The sequence below is a fragment of the Ixodes scapularis genome, unplaced genomic scaffold (genome assembly GCF_016920785.2).
Source record: "Ixodes scapularis isolate PalLabHiFi unplaced genomic scaffold, ASM1692078v2 PGA_scaffold0__279_contigs__length_252992795, whole genome shotgun sequence".
Classification (NCBI taxonomy): Eukaryota; Metazoa; Arthropoda; class Arachnida; order Ixodida; family Ixodidae; genus Ixodes; species Ixodes scapularis.
This window is the reverse complement of record NW_024609835.1, coordinates 64,488,128-64,503,032: the sequence shown is the minus strand read 5'-3', so window position 1 is coordinate 64,503,032 and position 14,905 is coordinate 64,488,128. Positions and strand designations below refer to the sequence as shown.

Here is a 14,905-nt window from a genome sequence, read left to right as displayed (position 1 = left end):
GCACGCTTGACGCTCTCACCGTGTCCAGCGAGCCTGCTGTTTTACCCGCCGCTCCAGTTGTACCGTAACCATTTAAAGGGCAACTCCACTCAAAATGTCGACCCTATAAAAATGATTGCTATCGCTTTAGGGAGTCAAAATAGGTTCACACCCAAAATATCGCGTCAAACCGACTCCCCATTCTCGATTAAAAGCAATATTAAAAACCTTCTACGAGCTGGGTTAGCGGCCCGACAGCGGGTGAGCAACGCTGGACCGGGTGAGCTAGTGAAGCAACACTGCGCAGTGACGTAGGTCTAGTCCTACGCTCTCTTACGGACTACGGAGACGCTTCGTTTCCCGTGGTGTTCTTCGATTCTGTAGACGGCAAGAGGTGTTTACCGGGTTATCCTGTGCTGTCCTATTTTTATTTGTGTTCCTTGAAGTTAATTTAACTCCAGTATAGCTTCCGCAACCGCGCGGAAGAGAACGAAGTGGTGTTGCTCGCTCGCGTGTGTCTTAGAGCCGGAGAGACTCGCCGGACTTGCGCTGGGCAATGCCCAGCACGACTTGCAGTGCTGTGGGTTGCAGCAACAATTCGGTGCGAAACCCGGAGCTGCAGTACCACCAGTTTCCGAGAGATCAGAAGAGGCGCAAGGTGTGGGTCGATGCCGTTCGCCGGACAGACTTCGGAAGACCTTGGACTCCGAGCTCCAACGCGAAGCTCTGCTCCGAGCACTTCGCGCCAGACAGCTACGCGCGGGATCTGCGGCTGCTGTCTGCCGCGGGTTTCTCAACGAAACACGCGTCTTTGAAGAAGGATGCGGTGCCCTCGCTATTTGCGTACCGTCCACCGGCTGCCCCAGCACGAGCGGCCTACTACAAACGGCAGCGAATCGAGGTACGATCGTTACCGCGCGTACAATGTAGAGTGACTATGTGCATTGACTAATTTCTGTCGTTTTCGTTTTTTCGTAACAGATTGTGAACGAAGCCCTAGCTGCCGGACCGAGCGCTGCGGCTTGCGCCCCACCGGCGGATGCCTGCTCTACGCCAGAGGCTGCCGATGACGGCGACGCATTTGCTGCCCGGGCGAGCGCCCCACCGGGAGACGCCTCTACCGCAGAAGCTGCCGAAGGCGGTGTCATGGAGCTCGACAGCGCGATGGACGTGGACGAAGGAATCGCTGCCGGGCTGAGCGCCGCGGCTTGCACCTCTCCCGGGAGTACCTCCACCCCAGAAGCTGCCGAAGCCGAAGTCGTGGAGCTGGGCAGCACGACGGACGTCGCTGGGCCCGACACCGTTGAAGCCAGCGTCGCAACCAGCGTCGACGCAACATGTAGCGACATGGGTACGAAGCGTACGAAGGATTCCTGAATGACTAAAGCTATACGCACAACGGCGTGCACCTCGATCGTAGAGTGTTCCGTGCAGAACTTTTTGATTTGGTTCTTGTATAAAACCTACTTCGAAGCTGTGGCGTAGCACAGTGGTAACGCGTCTGCCTCACGCGCAGTAGACTGGTTCAATCCCCACTGTGGGTGTTTTTTTTTTTTTCTCTCTCTCTCTCTCTCTCTCTCATATTTTGTTTTGTTGAGACATTTGGCTAAATGTCTAAGTCTCGTTTTAATAAGATCCTGCCCCCGGTCAAAAAAAAAAAAAATTGTGGAGTATGCTACAATTGAGCACAGATATGCAAGGCGAATATTTAGGAAGGCGTTCTTATCTAAGAAAGTTGCTTTTACATTGCAGAGTGTCCCTTCGCGATAACGATTTCATTGAATGTGAAACCCGTCTTCGTTCAGTGATAGGTTTGCCTGTATCATTAGAGGTAGCCCTTTCGGTTTAGTGCAATTCCGTTTTATGTAGAATAGAACCCCCCCCCCCCCCCTCAAACAAAACAAAAAAGACTGGAGTAATTAATTGTAGTGTTCTCATTTGAACACAATCATTTAGCTATCGTATGAGTTAGCAAAACACAGCCTGGGAGGTGATGCTCAAACAGCCTTATGTGAGCCAAAGATTTTCCCATCACCTTCAAAGATGTAGACTTCAAAGACCTTGCAATTGCTCATGAGATGTTCACTGTTCCAATGTTAAAATTACAGGAACACAGATGCCAACAGCGATCTGCTGTGGCAGAGCAGTGGTGGTCTCTGTAGTGCATTGCCACAAGTGTACAGCCATACAACCATCACAAGTCAACTGCTCCGACAAGTCGTCGCAGACAATGCCCGACCTGGTCGACACTTCGACAGAGACTTCGAATTCTGTCCCTGGTATGTCAAGGAAAGCAGCTTTCGCCCTATGTATTTCTCCGCTTGCGCCAAAACATATGCTTGGTTCATAACATGATTGTATTAGGCAAGCACAAGGAAACCTCAGGCTCGTGACATCAAGACTCTTGCTAGGGCCTCGACATTTTAGTTATGATTGAGTGCATTCCATGATGTCTGAAATGAGCATACGGGCTAGGCATTCTTTTGAGCTGAATCTGTAGTTTAGCTCGCGTTCTTGGCAAACCTCCAAAACCTTTCAAAATCTATCCCGAGACTTTTTTAAATTTATCCAGAACCTCATTGAAATCTGCTCAGAAATTGTGTGTTTACTGACTGTAATTGGGCTCTGTGCGTTGGCACAACGTAAGTATTGTCTGTATTCTGTCGGCAGCAATGCTAAGAGCATACAGATGTTCAAGACGTCGTCTGCGTCATCGTCGTCATTGTTGACGTCCAAGATGTCTTTTGATGTGGAAGACATTTCAGCGTCGACGCCGTCTTCAAAGTTGTTGTCTTCGAAGTTTAACATGTTAGACGACGAAGCAATGATTAACATGTTTAACGTAAAAAAAGTGTCTTCGACGTCTGGACGTCGGTAATGATGCTTGAACATGGACGACGTTTTGGACGTCGAGGATGTGCTTGACATAAATAATGACTTAGACGTTGAAGACACCTTCAATGGCCAAGCCTGGTAATGTTTGTGATAAACACTGAGGGTGCCGAATAAACCTTCATGCTCGCCGTCTGGTGAGCACGATGCTCTGTGGTCACGCTGAGCGGTTAGATGAAGCAGGGAAAGCATTCCTTTGTGCACCCCTGGTGCATTGTGTACATTGGTGGTGCTTTAGAGCGCTAAATATATGCTCTAGGCTGCGTTGTGCGTGTTACGTGCTGCGATTCGCGTTTTTGAACCCTCTGCAAACTTTTTGCTTTGGATTATGGCGTGTGCAAGTGCGACTATTTGAGGAACAGCAGCAGGGACCTTGGCTGCGAACATGCCAGTGATAGAAATTGAAAGTATGAATGCCCAAAAGATTCCTTGACGCAGCGAATGAACTTGCGATTCCCTTGAGGCTTTTCACGGTTGTAGGCGTCGAGAATGTATTTGTCGTTTAGAGGTCATCCAAAACAATAAAATAAGATATGAATAGGGATGCACAAAACAAAAGCAGTGCTGAAAAACGATTGAAGATGGCTCCGGTTTTCAGATTTTTATAAAAGTTAATTAGGTTACCGTGCCTATGGGTGTGCCTCTTCTCAAGAACCGAAAACAGCTGTGTTGAAGTAGGCCCATTGCAAGCGATTCTTGCTTTGAAATTGGACATTGATGTTTAGTTCCACCTTTGATGTGCAGTCGTTCCCAAAATAAGATGAATACAGTGGCATTGTGATGGTAAACAATTTAATGGTTTTTTTGCAGTCACGTCAGAGATCACGATTCAGGAACACCAATAAATATAAAACTGCTAAGGAGAATGAGCAACCTGTAAAGAGTAGATCCCAAGAAGTTCCAAGCTGAAATAGCGATTCTTACAAAGAAACTTGTTCCCACCTTGTGGGCATATCTCATGTTGACTGATGGTAGAGCAATGAATTTGGCGCCCGTTTCTTTCACGAATGTTGCAAGACACCCGAGAGGATGATGTTGGTCAAAAGCTTTTTTCGGGTTACTGAAGCACATCTTCTGTAACTCGGGTTACTGAAGCCTCCGATAGTACTCTACGCTTTCGGTTGTTGCTAGTGCACTCTACGACCAAGCACATGGTCTTCCCATGATGGGTGGATTGTTGTCATCGAATCCAGTGGCTCTAATTTAATCTCAAGAATTAGAAACAGGAAGAAAACTGCGAACGAACCAAGTGTGCTCCGAGCATTATGTGGATCCAAAGGTGCCGAGGCGACTCATCCGTGTCTTTCAGATCTCCTAATAGCCTCGTCCCACTAGAGCGACAAACACCGATTTTTGTCCGGCGACACCACAAAGTTTCATGACGCTGATGCTGTCTTGCTGTAGCAACCAACACCCGTGACATGCGCCGACAAACAATCGACGACGGATGAGTTCTTGCCTGTCGTTTGACTTGAAGTGCAGCTAGCAGTTCCACCGAGGAACCTCTTTCGGAGACAAACTTATCCTCCTCGTCCGCATGTACCTGCCTCTCTTCCCATCCCTATACCCTTCCTCCTGTTCCTTCCATGGCTCACTCCGCTGCTCGACCTTCAGAGAAGTCCTTGGCGGCCACTGATCGTTCCTGCAGTTCCGGTTCCTCGATTGCTCGTAGTGGTCGTGGGCGTGGCTTGTTTGCTGGCGGTCGTGTTGCGAAAGAGAATTTGCTGTTGCTGGTTTTGGTTAAAACAGCACAAAAGACGACGGACAGGGTAAAGAAGGACACGGACAGAGCAGCGCTCTGTCCGTGTCCTTCTTTACCCTGTCCGTCATCTTTTGCGCTGTTTTAACCTTTTAAGTATGTCATATTAACTCGCCCCGGCTTCAACTTTAGCAGCATTCATGGCTGGTTTCGCTCACAAAAACTTGGTGCGCGAGGTGGTGCTTCAAGACACTGAGGTCTACGCCCTGCATCAGGATGGATACACCCATGCTCGAGGACTGACCAAAGCAAGACCGCTCACCACAAAGTAGGACACAACGTTCCGCGGCAAGCCATTCCGGCACACGAGACTTGTCATCACGCTCTGTAAAAATCGGGATGCCGTATTGTCCCCCAGAAAACACCTGCCCTCGATCATTCGAATGTGAAGTTATGAACATCCTCAAAATCGGAGTGAAATTCCGTGGAGCTCGCCTAGAATGTCTCGAACGACAAAAAAAAAAAAAAGGAACAATTCGGGAATTCTAGTTTGGGAAAAGATTGGTGTCGATTTTCGCGACTGTTTGCGGAAAGTCGTCAACGGCAAATGGAGAAAAGTGGAAACTTTAATCAAGAAATAAAGTAATCGTCTCCACTTTCCCTGTGTTTGTCGGCGCATTTTACGCCCAAAGAGCAAAACACGAAAACTGCGTCGCCAGACTCTGTTTGTCTGTGCCTTTTGAAGTGTTTTTTTGGCAACTCGTCCCACTAGGAAACAAGTTTCGTTGCCCCTGTGTTCTGTGTCGTGCCCGCCAGGTGGGACGGTGGACTCCGACAAACAGCCACCTGTTGGTGTCGTCTGTCACTTGTTGTCATGTGTCGCTGTCGTTTGTCGCTGTTTGTCGCTTTAGTGGGACGCGGCTATAACTACCCATGGGAGGAAAGTGCCGGTAGCCCTTTCCCCTTTTCTCTCTCATCCCCTTTCAGTAAAACAATCTATAGGGATGCGCCCGGGTGGTGTGCTCACTAGTATGCAGGTAACACTGCCGTCTGCACCCGTGCAACGCATTTCGTGCTTACACCTACTCTCGGAGGCAAGGTAGACTACTGTTTCTTTAGTATTATTTATTCTTATAACTGAAAAAGCCCTTGTGAAATTTCAGCTGCAGGTTTTTTTAATTGTCAGGTTGTGGCGTAATAACCAGAAGTATGTCAATCGTATGTTGTAATCTTTCACTAATAGCTTGCTTTCAACGTCTTTTAGTTGTACAAATAACAGCTTTGAATTTGTCCGGAAACAGCTGCATACACAAGGATAGTGAATGCCATCTATGCTCGATGTGGCAGCATCATTGTTCATGAATGGTGATTCCAGTGATTTTACAGGCCGTTTTGTCAAAACCAAACAAGACCTCCCTTCTAATATTGTCCTAGCTGGCAACATTTCATGCCACAAAGCATTGGTTTTTAGCTTTCTTGGGTCCAGCATTAGTACTGTGTAAAAAGCAGCCACTGATAAGTCGAGGCATATGGTCACAGTACCATTCCAATCTTTATCGACGTAGCTGTAGGTGCACGTCCTCAAAGATTTCTGCTCCTAAATGGGGTCCTTTCCATGCAGTCAACATTGTCTGTGGCAAGCTGGGCAAGGAACCACCTCCAGTGCCTGGTAACCGAAGCCCCCCTAGCCTGGAAGAAGAGGGTTCCGACTCGGAGAGTGATTCCGAGGACGACATCTCCGAGGATGACAGACAAGACCCGACGTACTCTCCAGACGAGGGCGACACCGACAGCTCGGGAGAGGACTCTGCTGATGAGTATGTCCTGGTAGTATATTGTGTTAGTACTATTATAGGCTGCATTAACTTTACCTCAATTTCTGTGCTTTTTCAGAAGAAAAGTATCTGTTACCTTACAGTCATGCACTTGTTCCATTTAGAATTCTGAATATTTTTTTTGTGAAAAACTGGATCAGCTCCATCTATGTCTGCTCCGTCTACTGAGCCTTGTAGCACAAGAGAGACTTGCCATGTAGGCACAGAGTAACAGGTTTCAATTTCCACGTAGACACAGGCAACGTAGTGTGTAGTTGCTGGGTGGTTACTAGGGGTGTGCAAATACTCAAATATTCCGGACCCAAATCGTATAGTAAGCCGTTGAATAATTCCATTTATGGAGTGAATTTCTACTGTTCGGTTACTCGAATATTACACATATTGCGCAAAAGATGCATGGCCAGGACAGATCCAACGAAAGATGTGTCCTCTGTTTCCATTCTAGTGATTCCAGACATGCAAAATACATTTTGGTTCTACCGTTCTACAACGATATAGTGCATAGAGTAGAAAAAAAAACAAAGAAGATTCTGAATGCATCAGCCCTGAAAGTACCCAGATTTACTCGTAATGGGCACACACCCAAATTGCGAGTCAACGAAACGCCTCTTTGTTTGCGCCACCCTTGTACATGAATTGAGGGGGGTTATAGTATACAGCACTCCATCATACTGCATTTCTTTCACAAGCAAGTGCCTTTCTGTTTCAAATCGAAACATTGTTGTAATGTACCGTATTTACTCGAGTAATAGCCGCACTCTTTATGAAGAAAACCTGAGGGTTCGCTTTTCCGCGGAGCACGTAGATTGCCGATCACCATGATCGACATCATGATTACAGCTGTTTACACGACAGAGATGACGTCTTCGTGCGAATATACCATCTGTGAAGATTGCATTTGTATGGACCATCATGTTCTCGATCTGGTTATTCGCTATGTTATTTATGCGCAACGCAATGATTGGCTGTATACTTGTTTTGTGGGAAAGTAGACGCAAGGAAAATAGTGCGGCTATTATTCGAGTAAATGCGGTACACCTCACACATTGGTGAAGTGTGCTTTGAAGCCTACACAGTTAGGAAAGAATGCGAAAGGCTGTTCTGTACAACCTGCAACATCCCTACAGGCCGATGGTCAATTCATTCACAGGTGATGTACAGCAGGTGCCTTTTTTCTATTTTTTTTTTACTTCATTAGGTATTCAATTAGATTACTACTGTTCCGTATTAGCGCACCCCTACATTACTACAATGTGACGTGTACAAATCAACCTATATAAGACCTAGGAATTAGTCTTCCACTAATTTCGTGCTGCAATTTGTGATGGAGCACAATTGTGATAAAGCTTACCATTTTTTAGTTTTTTACATTTTTTTGGAGAGGGAAAATGATTGCTGATTAGCTCAAAATATCACTTCCTTGTAGTGTTAAAGATTGCATCCTTGTGGGCTGCATTGCAGGTCAGAAGAACTCAACATAACTGGGGAGGCCGCAGACCCTGTTGCGGAGCCCAAGTTCATAGTGCCACTGTCCAGATTGCTGCAGCTGCTCGCAGTCTGCTTTCAGTGCCTTTGTCCTACCACGGCGAAGATAAGTCGACAGGGCCCCCTTCTTCGGGCTGTGGTCACTTGTGTGCAAGGACACAAGTTCATTTGGGAGAGCCAGCCCAGATTGAGGAGCAGGCCACTGCTGGCCCTCCTGCTCTGTGGGGCCATCACGTTCTCGGGCGCAAGTCCAACGTGCGTTTTGCGCCTCCTGAGCCTGATCGGAATCGCCACTGTTCAAAAGTCGCAGTACTTCAGGATTCAAAGCGCCTTCCTGTTCCCTGCAGCATTGAAAGTAAGAACTGTGCTATAGTGCTCCAATTGTTACCTGGTGGTAACACCATAACATGAATACTCCATATTCTGCAGGTCTGGAAAGCAGAGCAGGCGCAGCTTGTTCAGGGGCTGCAGGGCAAAACGCTGTGCCTGGCTGGGGACGGACGGGCGGACTCCCCTGGCTATTCCGCGAAGTACGGGACGTACAGCCTGATGGAGATGAACCTCAAGCGCATAATTCATTTTGAGCTGGTCCAGGTAGGGCATAGGTGTTTTTTTAATCTTTCAGGTTATCACAAATATCTTGTTGCAGCTGCCTCCCAAATTAATTTAACTGTTGCTTTCACAGCCACTAAAGCTTGCGCTCTCCTTTTGTTCCTCCCTTTCTTTCTCATTAGCGGTCAGACATTGAGACAAATCTTTGCGTCAATTCTTGCATTATAACGCTCGGCCCCTTCGGCTGTTTACATTGTACTCAAATTAATTTATGCTGCAAGCTTGGCAGGCATTGTTTCCCTTAGCTTCAGTGCACGTATGCTCTTGACGTTTCAAAGGGGACTCACCTCCGCTCTGCAGAACTGGTGCTTTGAATTTGTTTGCAAACTCTAAGGATGTATGTATTCAGTACATATTACAAACTGGAAATGTTACCTAAGCATTGATAGAATAAACATTTAAAAAAGACTCACTTTTAAAAGATAAAAATGTAGTAAAGATTGAAGACTAAATATCTGCATTCATGTATGGTAGTTGGATAGATGGAAGCTGCATGTAGTGAATTCAAAAACCAAATATATAGTTGAGGAAATCATAGTTTCTGTATTAAAAGATCATGATAGTTTGACGCTTCTATTTTTTTAGATATCCATAAAGCTGACCCACTTTAAATTACCCACATATTAACAATACCCGTCTAAAGGAGGTTAGAAGCAAAATAAGCTTTATTCATTTAAAGTAAGCATTCAAGACATAATTTTCGTAGATATCGTAGTCATTGAAACATTTGATTTGCATTTCAGTCGACCGAAGTGAAGTCCAGCTCCCACATGGAGAAGGAAGGTCTGAGGCGCGGCCTAGACAATTTGCTCAACGAGGGACTGATCGTTGGAACGCTAATTACGGACCGCCACATAGGCGTCAAGGCCATGATGACGACTGACTACCCCAACACCAAGCACCGCTTCGACGCATGGCATCTTGCAAAAGGCAAGGCAATACTGGAAGTGATTTTTGAAACAAAGGGCAGGCAGATGCCATGTCTAGCTCGGCATTATTGGTGCAGGCATGACTGCAATTACTAGTAGAAACAAGATTAAATGTTTCTTGGTTAAATAGATATAGACAGAGCTGCACAGTACTCTTCATCAAAATACTTTGTGACTAAGTTGAACAAAAAGCTACACCATCTTCTTTTCAAGCTTTGCACAGCATTTCAGTCCCGGCATGCACAAATTTGTTAAATATTTCTGACAGCCCCACGGCATACGGCCTAGTAAGCACATGTAGTTTTGCGCCAACGCTTCTCATTTAGTGTAGTTAGGCCGATTCACGAAAAAATGAAAGCAAAATTTTCGCAGTCTAATACCATCCACGCCTGTCTTCCCGCTTTGATATCGCTCTCTCTATTCTGTCCTTGCCCTCTTAAATTGCCGTACCTCTGTACTGGAAGCCGCATAACGTGTCTTTTCCAGGTGTCATAAGCAAGGTGACTGCAGCAGGCAAGGGAAGAAATAAGATTCTTCTTTCCTGGGTGAAGTCGATTCGGTCGCATGTGTATTGGTGTGCACAGACAAGTGGGGATAATGGGGACTTGATCCTTGCGAAATGGTGCTCCCTCATGCGGCACGTGGCCAACATTCATCTGCACCAAACCCCCCTCTACCCTGCCTGCTCTCATGGTGACATTGGTGACCGGTGGTGGCTGCAGGAAGGCAAGTTCAGCAAACACTTTTACAACACCTTCAAATTTGATTGCTTTGCTGAGCTCCCATAGAGGCTTGTCGACTACCCTTGCTTCTTTGCTTGCTTCATCAATCGCATTAAAACTTGGGTCAATCCACCGCATCACCTTTGGAACCATTGAATAGTGTCTCATCGTCAAAATTACAGCAAAATGCATCGCCCAATCAACTTTTGAGATAGTTTGAATAAATTAATGAGAGAAGCTGAGCAACAAATAGAAAGTGTGATGCAGGAGAGGTTTATCCCATGCCACCCCAAAACACTGAATGTGCGCCTTCAAAGAAACATGCATAGCCCTCTTGGAAAGTCAAAATCTTCACTGGCATACACTGATCTAGACGACGGTAGAGGCACATGTGGCGCGCTCTCGCTGAAGATATAAAAGCGGTTGCACTGAATGGCACTAACATAGACACTTGGAGCGGCAGCGCAACAGGATTGGGCACTCACTTTTCGCTCGTAGCTGTTTCTTTGCCTGGTTAGCCCACTCTATATTTTCACCCGATTTGCTCTTGATGTTAGGTGGGCTATCTCTCGGGGATTTTACGGTACCCACCTATGACTGGGGACACAAATACCATTCCGCTCAATGTTTTATATCTGTATTTTTAGAGATCAACTCGGGAGCAGTAAATTGTTAAAAATGGAAGAAAAACTGCAGCAGTGCATTTTTAATGGCCTATACCAGTCGTTTTCCACCTGCACGCTCATTCCCGACCCTTCTTTTAAGTTGCCTACTCAATGCAAAAACACCAAGAACGACTGGATAGACTGGCAACGATCAAAATAATTAATTAACAAACGAAAACAAAACATTCTTGTGTTTAGTGGGCCACCTGGGAGAGCAGGTCGCAAACCAGTGTTCTTACGGAAAGCAACCTGTATAGGCCATAGGAAATGCACTGCTGTCATTTTTGTTCTATTATTACTACTCCCGAGTTGTCCGAAAAGGATAATCGTAGAACTTTGGGCGAAATGACGTTTTGGTTTTGTTCAGGTGTGTACATTTGAAAATCACTTTTGGTAGGCATTCCAAATGGGAAAGTTTTTATGGCCGCACCCTGTATAATCTTTCCTGCAGTTTTGCAGCGCTTTTTCTCCCTAGTCTGACCCAACCGTGGTGCAATAACTGATATATAATTTGGACTTGACTTCATCAACTACCTTTTCACATAGATAGCATAATTATTTGCAATTTTTCTTTTTTGTCAGGGACGGAACCATACGTGGCGCTCCACAAAATTGTGATGGCCCGCCACTTGTTGAAGGATATTCCAAGGCTCTCTGGCGGCAGCCAGACTTATAAGCTTGAGGCATTTCATAGCCTGCTTATCCACTTTACACCTAAGTCCTCCCATTTTGGCTACGATGGTATGGTTGCACGGTAAGTGCTACTGCTGCTATAACTGGTTTAATGTTTTGGAGCACAGATCTTAGGCACCCGTTCCCGAATTTTGCGACGTCGGAATAACCGGAGGAGGGGAGTGTGCAAAGGGCGAGACTATGGATGAGGAAGGTCACGTAATCACATTATAATTTAACTTTATGTGATCATGTAACTATGTAAGGTCACAAAACCTGAGGTGATTACATGATCCGTAACCTTGCGTATTCACATAAAATAATGGGACAATGACTTTATGCGATTATGCAATTATGTTAAGCGACCACGTAACCTCGCGTGGTTACTTCAGGTTACATAAAGGAGCAGTTTGCGGTAATGTAACTCTACATAACCACGTAAAGTTACGCAATCATGTAACCTTACGTGATCTTGAGATCATGCAAGTAGTTATTTTAATTACCTGGTGCGTAATTATGCAACATTTATAGGCGTAACAAAAAAGATAAAATCAAATTCTTTACCACATATCGCAAAACCAGAACAGGTCAAGAGCTGCGCTTTAATTTTGCATTACAGAAAAGCATAAACGTCTCATTTTTTATACATGAATATTTTGTAGGACCTGCATGGCAATCCTACATTACAATGCCAATGCTGACCGCAAGCAAGCACGAACCCGTGAAGGGAAGCTCCGATTCAGCCTGAGGTTCCCTAAGTCAAGGAAGGGGGAGTGGGTCCTCCGTCCTGTAATTGAAGCACCCTCTTACGGTAACAGAAAATGTTCACTACAGTGCTGTGACAACATGAATTTATTTCGTGATCATGGGTTTCTTTCTAGGCTACGTGAAAACACTTCTTGAGTGCAGCTTGGCGTTAGCTGAACAGCCCACGAATGTGGCCATGGAGGGACGTCCTCGTCGGGAATCCTTGTGCAGCGGAGCCCAAAGGCCAGAGAAAGAAGCTGCCATCAGGGCCCATGTTTCAAGGTTCCTGCACTAGGAATACTGGAAACCTGTGTAAGTCTCCGAAGGGAAGTGTTTTCTAATCATGGCCACCACACAGCAGGGAAGTCTCACCCGGTTGAACCTCCCAAGCCTCCTCCATATCCACCATACGAATTTCCTGTAGGCTACGAACCTGTATGTCCTGTGTTGTGGAAAAACAGCAGAGATATGAGCAGGGGTGCATACATAGCGAGGTAAAAAAAAAAAAAGTGAAAGCCACTATTAGGTTTGGGATCTAGCTGAGTGGTTAGGGGAATCCAGACACAAACAGTCGAGTAACTTTAGATGAACCATTAACTTCTCTCAGTTTTCAGCATTTTACCTGTTTCTGTCTCCATGCGCTTGCTCAAGGTAGGAAGGTGTGTACATTCGGATTTCGTGGTAGGCTATGTCCAGTAGCTCTCTATTGAGACATACGAGGTGAAACAAGTGATGCTCCGTAATGCAGGTTGTTGGACTGACTTTCACCACTGCAGCCACGCCGCGACAACAAAGTCTATCGGCCCCTTCATTGCAGTTGGCACAAGTGCACCTGCAACCGATCAAGAAAAAGGACAGTCGGATGGCTTTCTATGTTTTGTATAAAATGCAGGCTATGCTGATATGTTGTAAATAAATCTCACCAGTCTCCCTCTAGGTTTTCTGTTTCCTGAGTCGATTCACTCTCCATGCAAAGCACGTTCGAAGGCGGCAGTGGGTCGTATGCGAAAGGATCGAGACACGATGTAACCTCTTCGCTATCGTCGCTGGAAGATGACATTGCTTCTGTAAAAAGGTACAAGCCCAATGTGTTTAAAAATGTGCGAGCACCCCCTAAGCACACTGATGCTGATCAAACATCAATGACTACATGAAGTAGAAGATTCAGTACTCTTAAAGTGCAATAAAGTCGTGAACTGGGCTGGTTTGTAGTTACGAGGAAGAGGAAACGCAGCACCGGGCAGGCCTTGACTCTCAACTAAAAACAACGAAATGAAAGCAAACTAGAGAACACGCAACCACATTTGTCCGATTATATGACGGCAATCATGCGGGAAATTTAAAAAGACCATAATTTCCATTTTCAATAACATGCTGAACACGGGTAAGTGGTACGCTGCGTTCACGTAAGCTTCCATCACGCAATCAAAGGTGGTGTAACCAGAGATTGTGAGTTAGAATCAAAACAAATTGTTTTGTGCGCTGTGCTATCGCCTGAATACGTTAGCTACTATCGTCATGCTTTTTATGGTCTAGGTCTAATTTTTTTTTCGCCGGAGCTGGGAACGAGGATGAACGGTGCATGACACTCGAGCCGACCGCGCTATACACATTTGCAAGCAAGGCATCTATAAACTCTGTTTCATACTTGGCGTTCAACGCTGTCAAAGCTACTCACGCGAGCATGGGGCTTGATCTCGTTGATCATTTGCGCGCGTTCTCGCGTGAACAAAACAATTGGATGAAGCCACGCGCTCGCGCCAATAGCTTTGACACCGTTGCACGCTAAGTATGAAACAGCTCGTGGTGGCAAGCCCGTGCAATCGCAAGCCTGGCAAAGTGGCAAAGTTGCCTTCGCGCGCATAATGTGCGGGCTTGCACGGATGGAGCACCAGCCGGGATGACATATTTGCAATCGCCAGCTACGAAGAGGTCTTGGAAGTACGAGAAACGCGGATGATGTCAAACAGTCGCAGGTCGCGGCAGCTCTAACTAGCTTACATATAAAAGCACCTTAGCTTTAACAACCTACACCGCTTGTGGATTCCAACTGTCTCATTATTTGTTTTTGTCTTGCCATGTGAGCAAATAAATACAGACGCGCTGCGTCGGCGCTGACCGCGTCAAATTATCTATAGCAGTCCGATTCGCTTTTCGGTCGACAAATTTATGAATACACACTAACGCTTTACAAATTTACAAAGTACAGCGGTAAAGAAGAAAATGTGCAACTTACCTTCTGTTTTGAAGCTCCACGTGAAACTGAGCCGGCTGTGTTGCTGCGCCCGCTCTCAGGCGCGCAGGACCAGATCGACGTCACGCCGTAAACGCGCAGCTGGCTATCAGTGTTGCCAGAATGCTCCGGCCGGTAGTTTCGGTTTCGCAGTGCCACCGGAAGGAAAATTGGATACGCGATATCTACAAAACTATACACACTATCGAAAAATAAATTATATCTCGTGATTCAGTGTCGCCGACTTCGACTAAACAGATCATAACCCGAAAATCGGAAAAATGGAGTGGAGTTGCCCTTTAAAGCAGCCGATGGTCTCAGCAACCTCGAGGCAGATCTGAGTGCATCTGAGGAGGCTCATCTTATGCGTCCGCATTTGCATAACATAGACTCGGGCTGATACTTGTTGGACAGTAGCTGTTGTGCATGCCGAAT

At 46.1% G+C, this 14,905-nt stretch overlaps 2 protein-coding genes across 3 annotated transcripts; one reads left to right on the top strand and one right to left on the bottom strand.

The window, feature by feature from the left end:
• Positions 1-509: 509 nt before the first annotated feature.
• Positions 510-12,393, top strand: LOC115324638. 2 transcript variants are annotated; one of them, XM_042286120.1, is made up of 10 exons: positions 510-880; positions 961-1,330; positions 2,088-2,258; positions 6,192-6,387; positions 7,867-8,245; positions 8,320-8,484; positions 9,246-9,432; positions 9,918-10,157; positions 11,401-11,572; positions 12,153-12,393. In XM_042286120.1, the coding sequence occupies exons 1-10, from the start codon at positions 536-538 to the stop codon at positions 12,391-12,393; spliced, it is 2,466 nt and encodes an 821-aa protein (XP_042142054.1). In that variant the 5' UTR covers positions 510-535. The 2 variants fall into 2 exon arrangements, with proteins under 2 accessions (XP_042142054.1, XP_029841113.3); XM_029985253.4 differs by lacking the exons at positions 11,401-11,572; positions 12,153-12,393 and having other exon boundaries at positions 9,918-11,375.
• Positions 12,394-12,444: 51 nt separating this feature from the next.
• On the bottom strand, positions 12,445-13,297 carry LOC121046689. The gene is made up of 3 exons (XM_040501207.2): positions 13,161-13,297; positions 12,860-13,069; positions 12,445-12,679 (listed from the first exon to the last, which is right to left on the bottom strand). The coding sequence occupies exons 1-3, from the start codon at positions 13,295-13,297 to the stop codon at positions 12,529-12,531; spliced, it is 498 nt and encodes a 165-aa protein (XP_040357141.1). The 3' UTR covers positions 12,445-12,528.
• Between the last annotated feature and the right edge of the window lie 1,608 nt (positions 13,298-14,905).

Excerpts from the sequence above, each read along its gene's own strand:
- LOC115324638 (XM_042286120.1), top strand. The coding sequence starts at position 536 with ATGCCCAGCACGACTTGCAGTGCTGTGGGTTGCAGCAACAATTCGGTG. Across the intron at positions 8,485-9,245 it reads TTCATTTTGAGCTGGTCCAG|TCGACCGAAGTGAAGTCCAG; the intron begins GTAGGGCATAGG and ends TTTGCATTTCAG. Across the intron at positions 11,573-12,152 it reads TACGATGGTATGGTTGCACG|GACCTGCATGGCAATCCTAC; the intron begins GTAAGTGCTACT and ends AATATTTTGTAG.
- LOC121046689 (XM_040501207.2), bottom strand. The coding sequence starts at position 13,297 with ATGTCATCTTCCAGCGACGATAGCGAAGAGGTTACATCGTGTCTCGAT. Across the intron at positions 13,070-13,160 it reads GAAAACCTAGAGGGAGACTG|GTGCACTTGTGCCAACTGCA; the intron begins GTGAGATTTATT and ends GATCGGTTGCAG. Across the intron at positions 12,680-12,859 it reads GCGCATGGAGACAGAAACAG|GACATACAGGTTCGTAGCCT; the intron begins GTAAAATGCTGA and ends TCCACAACACAG.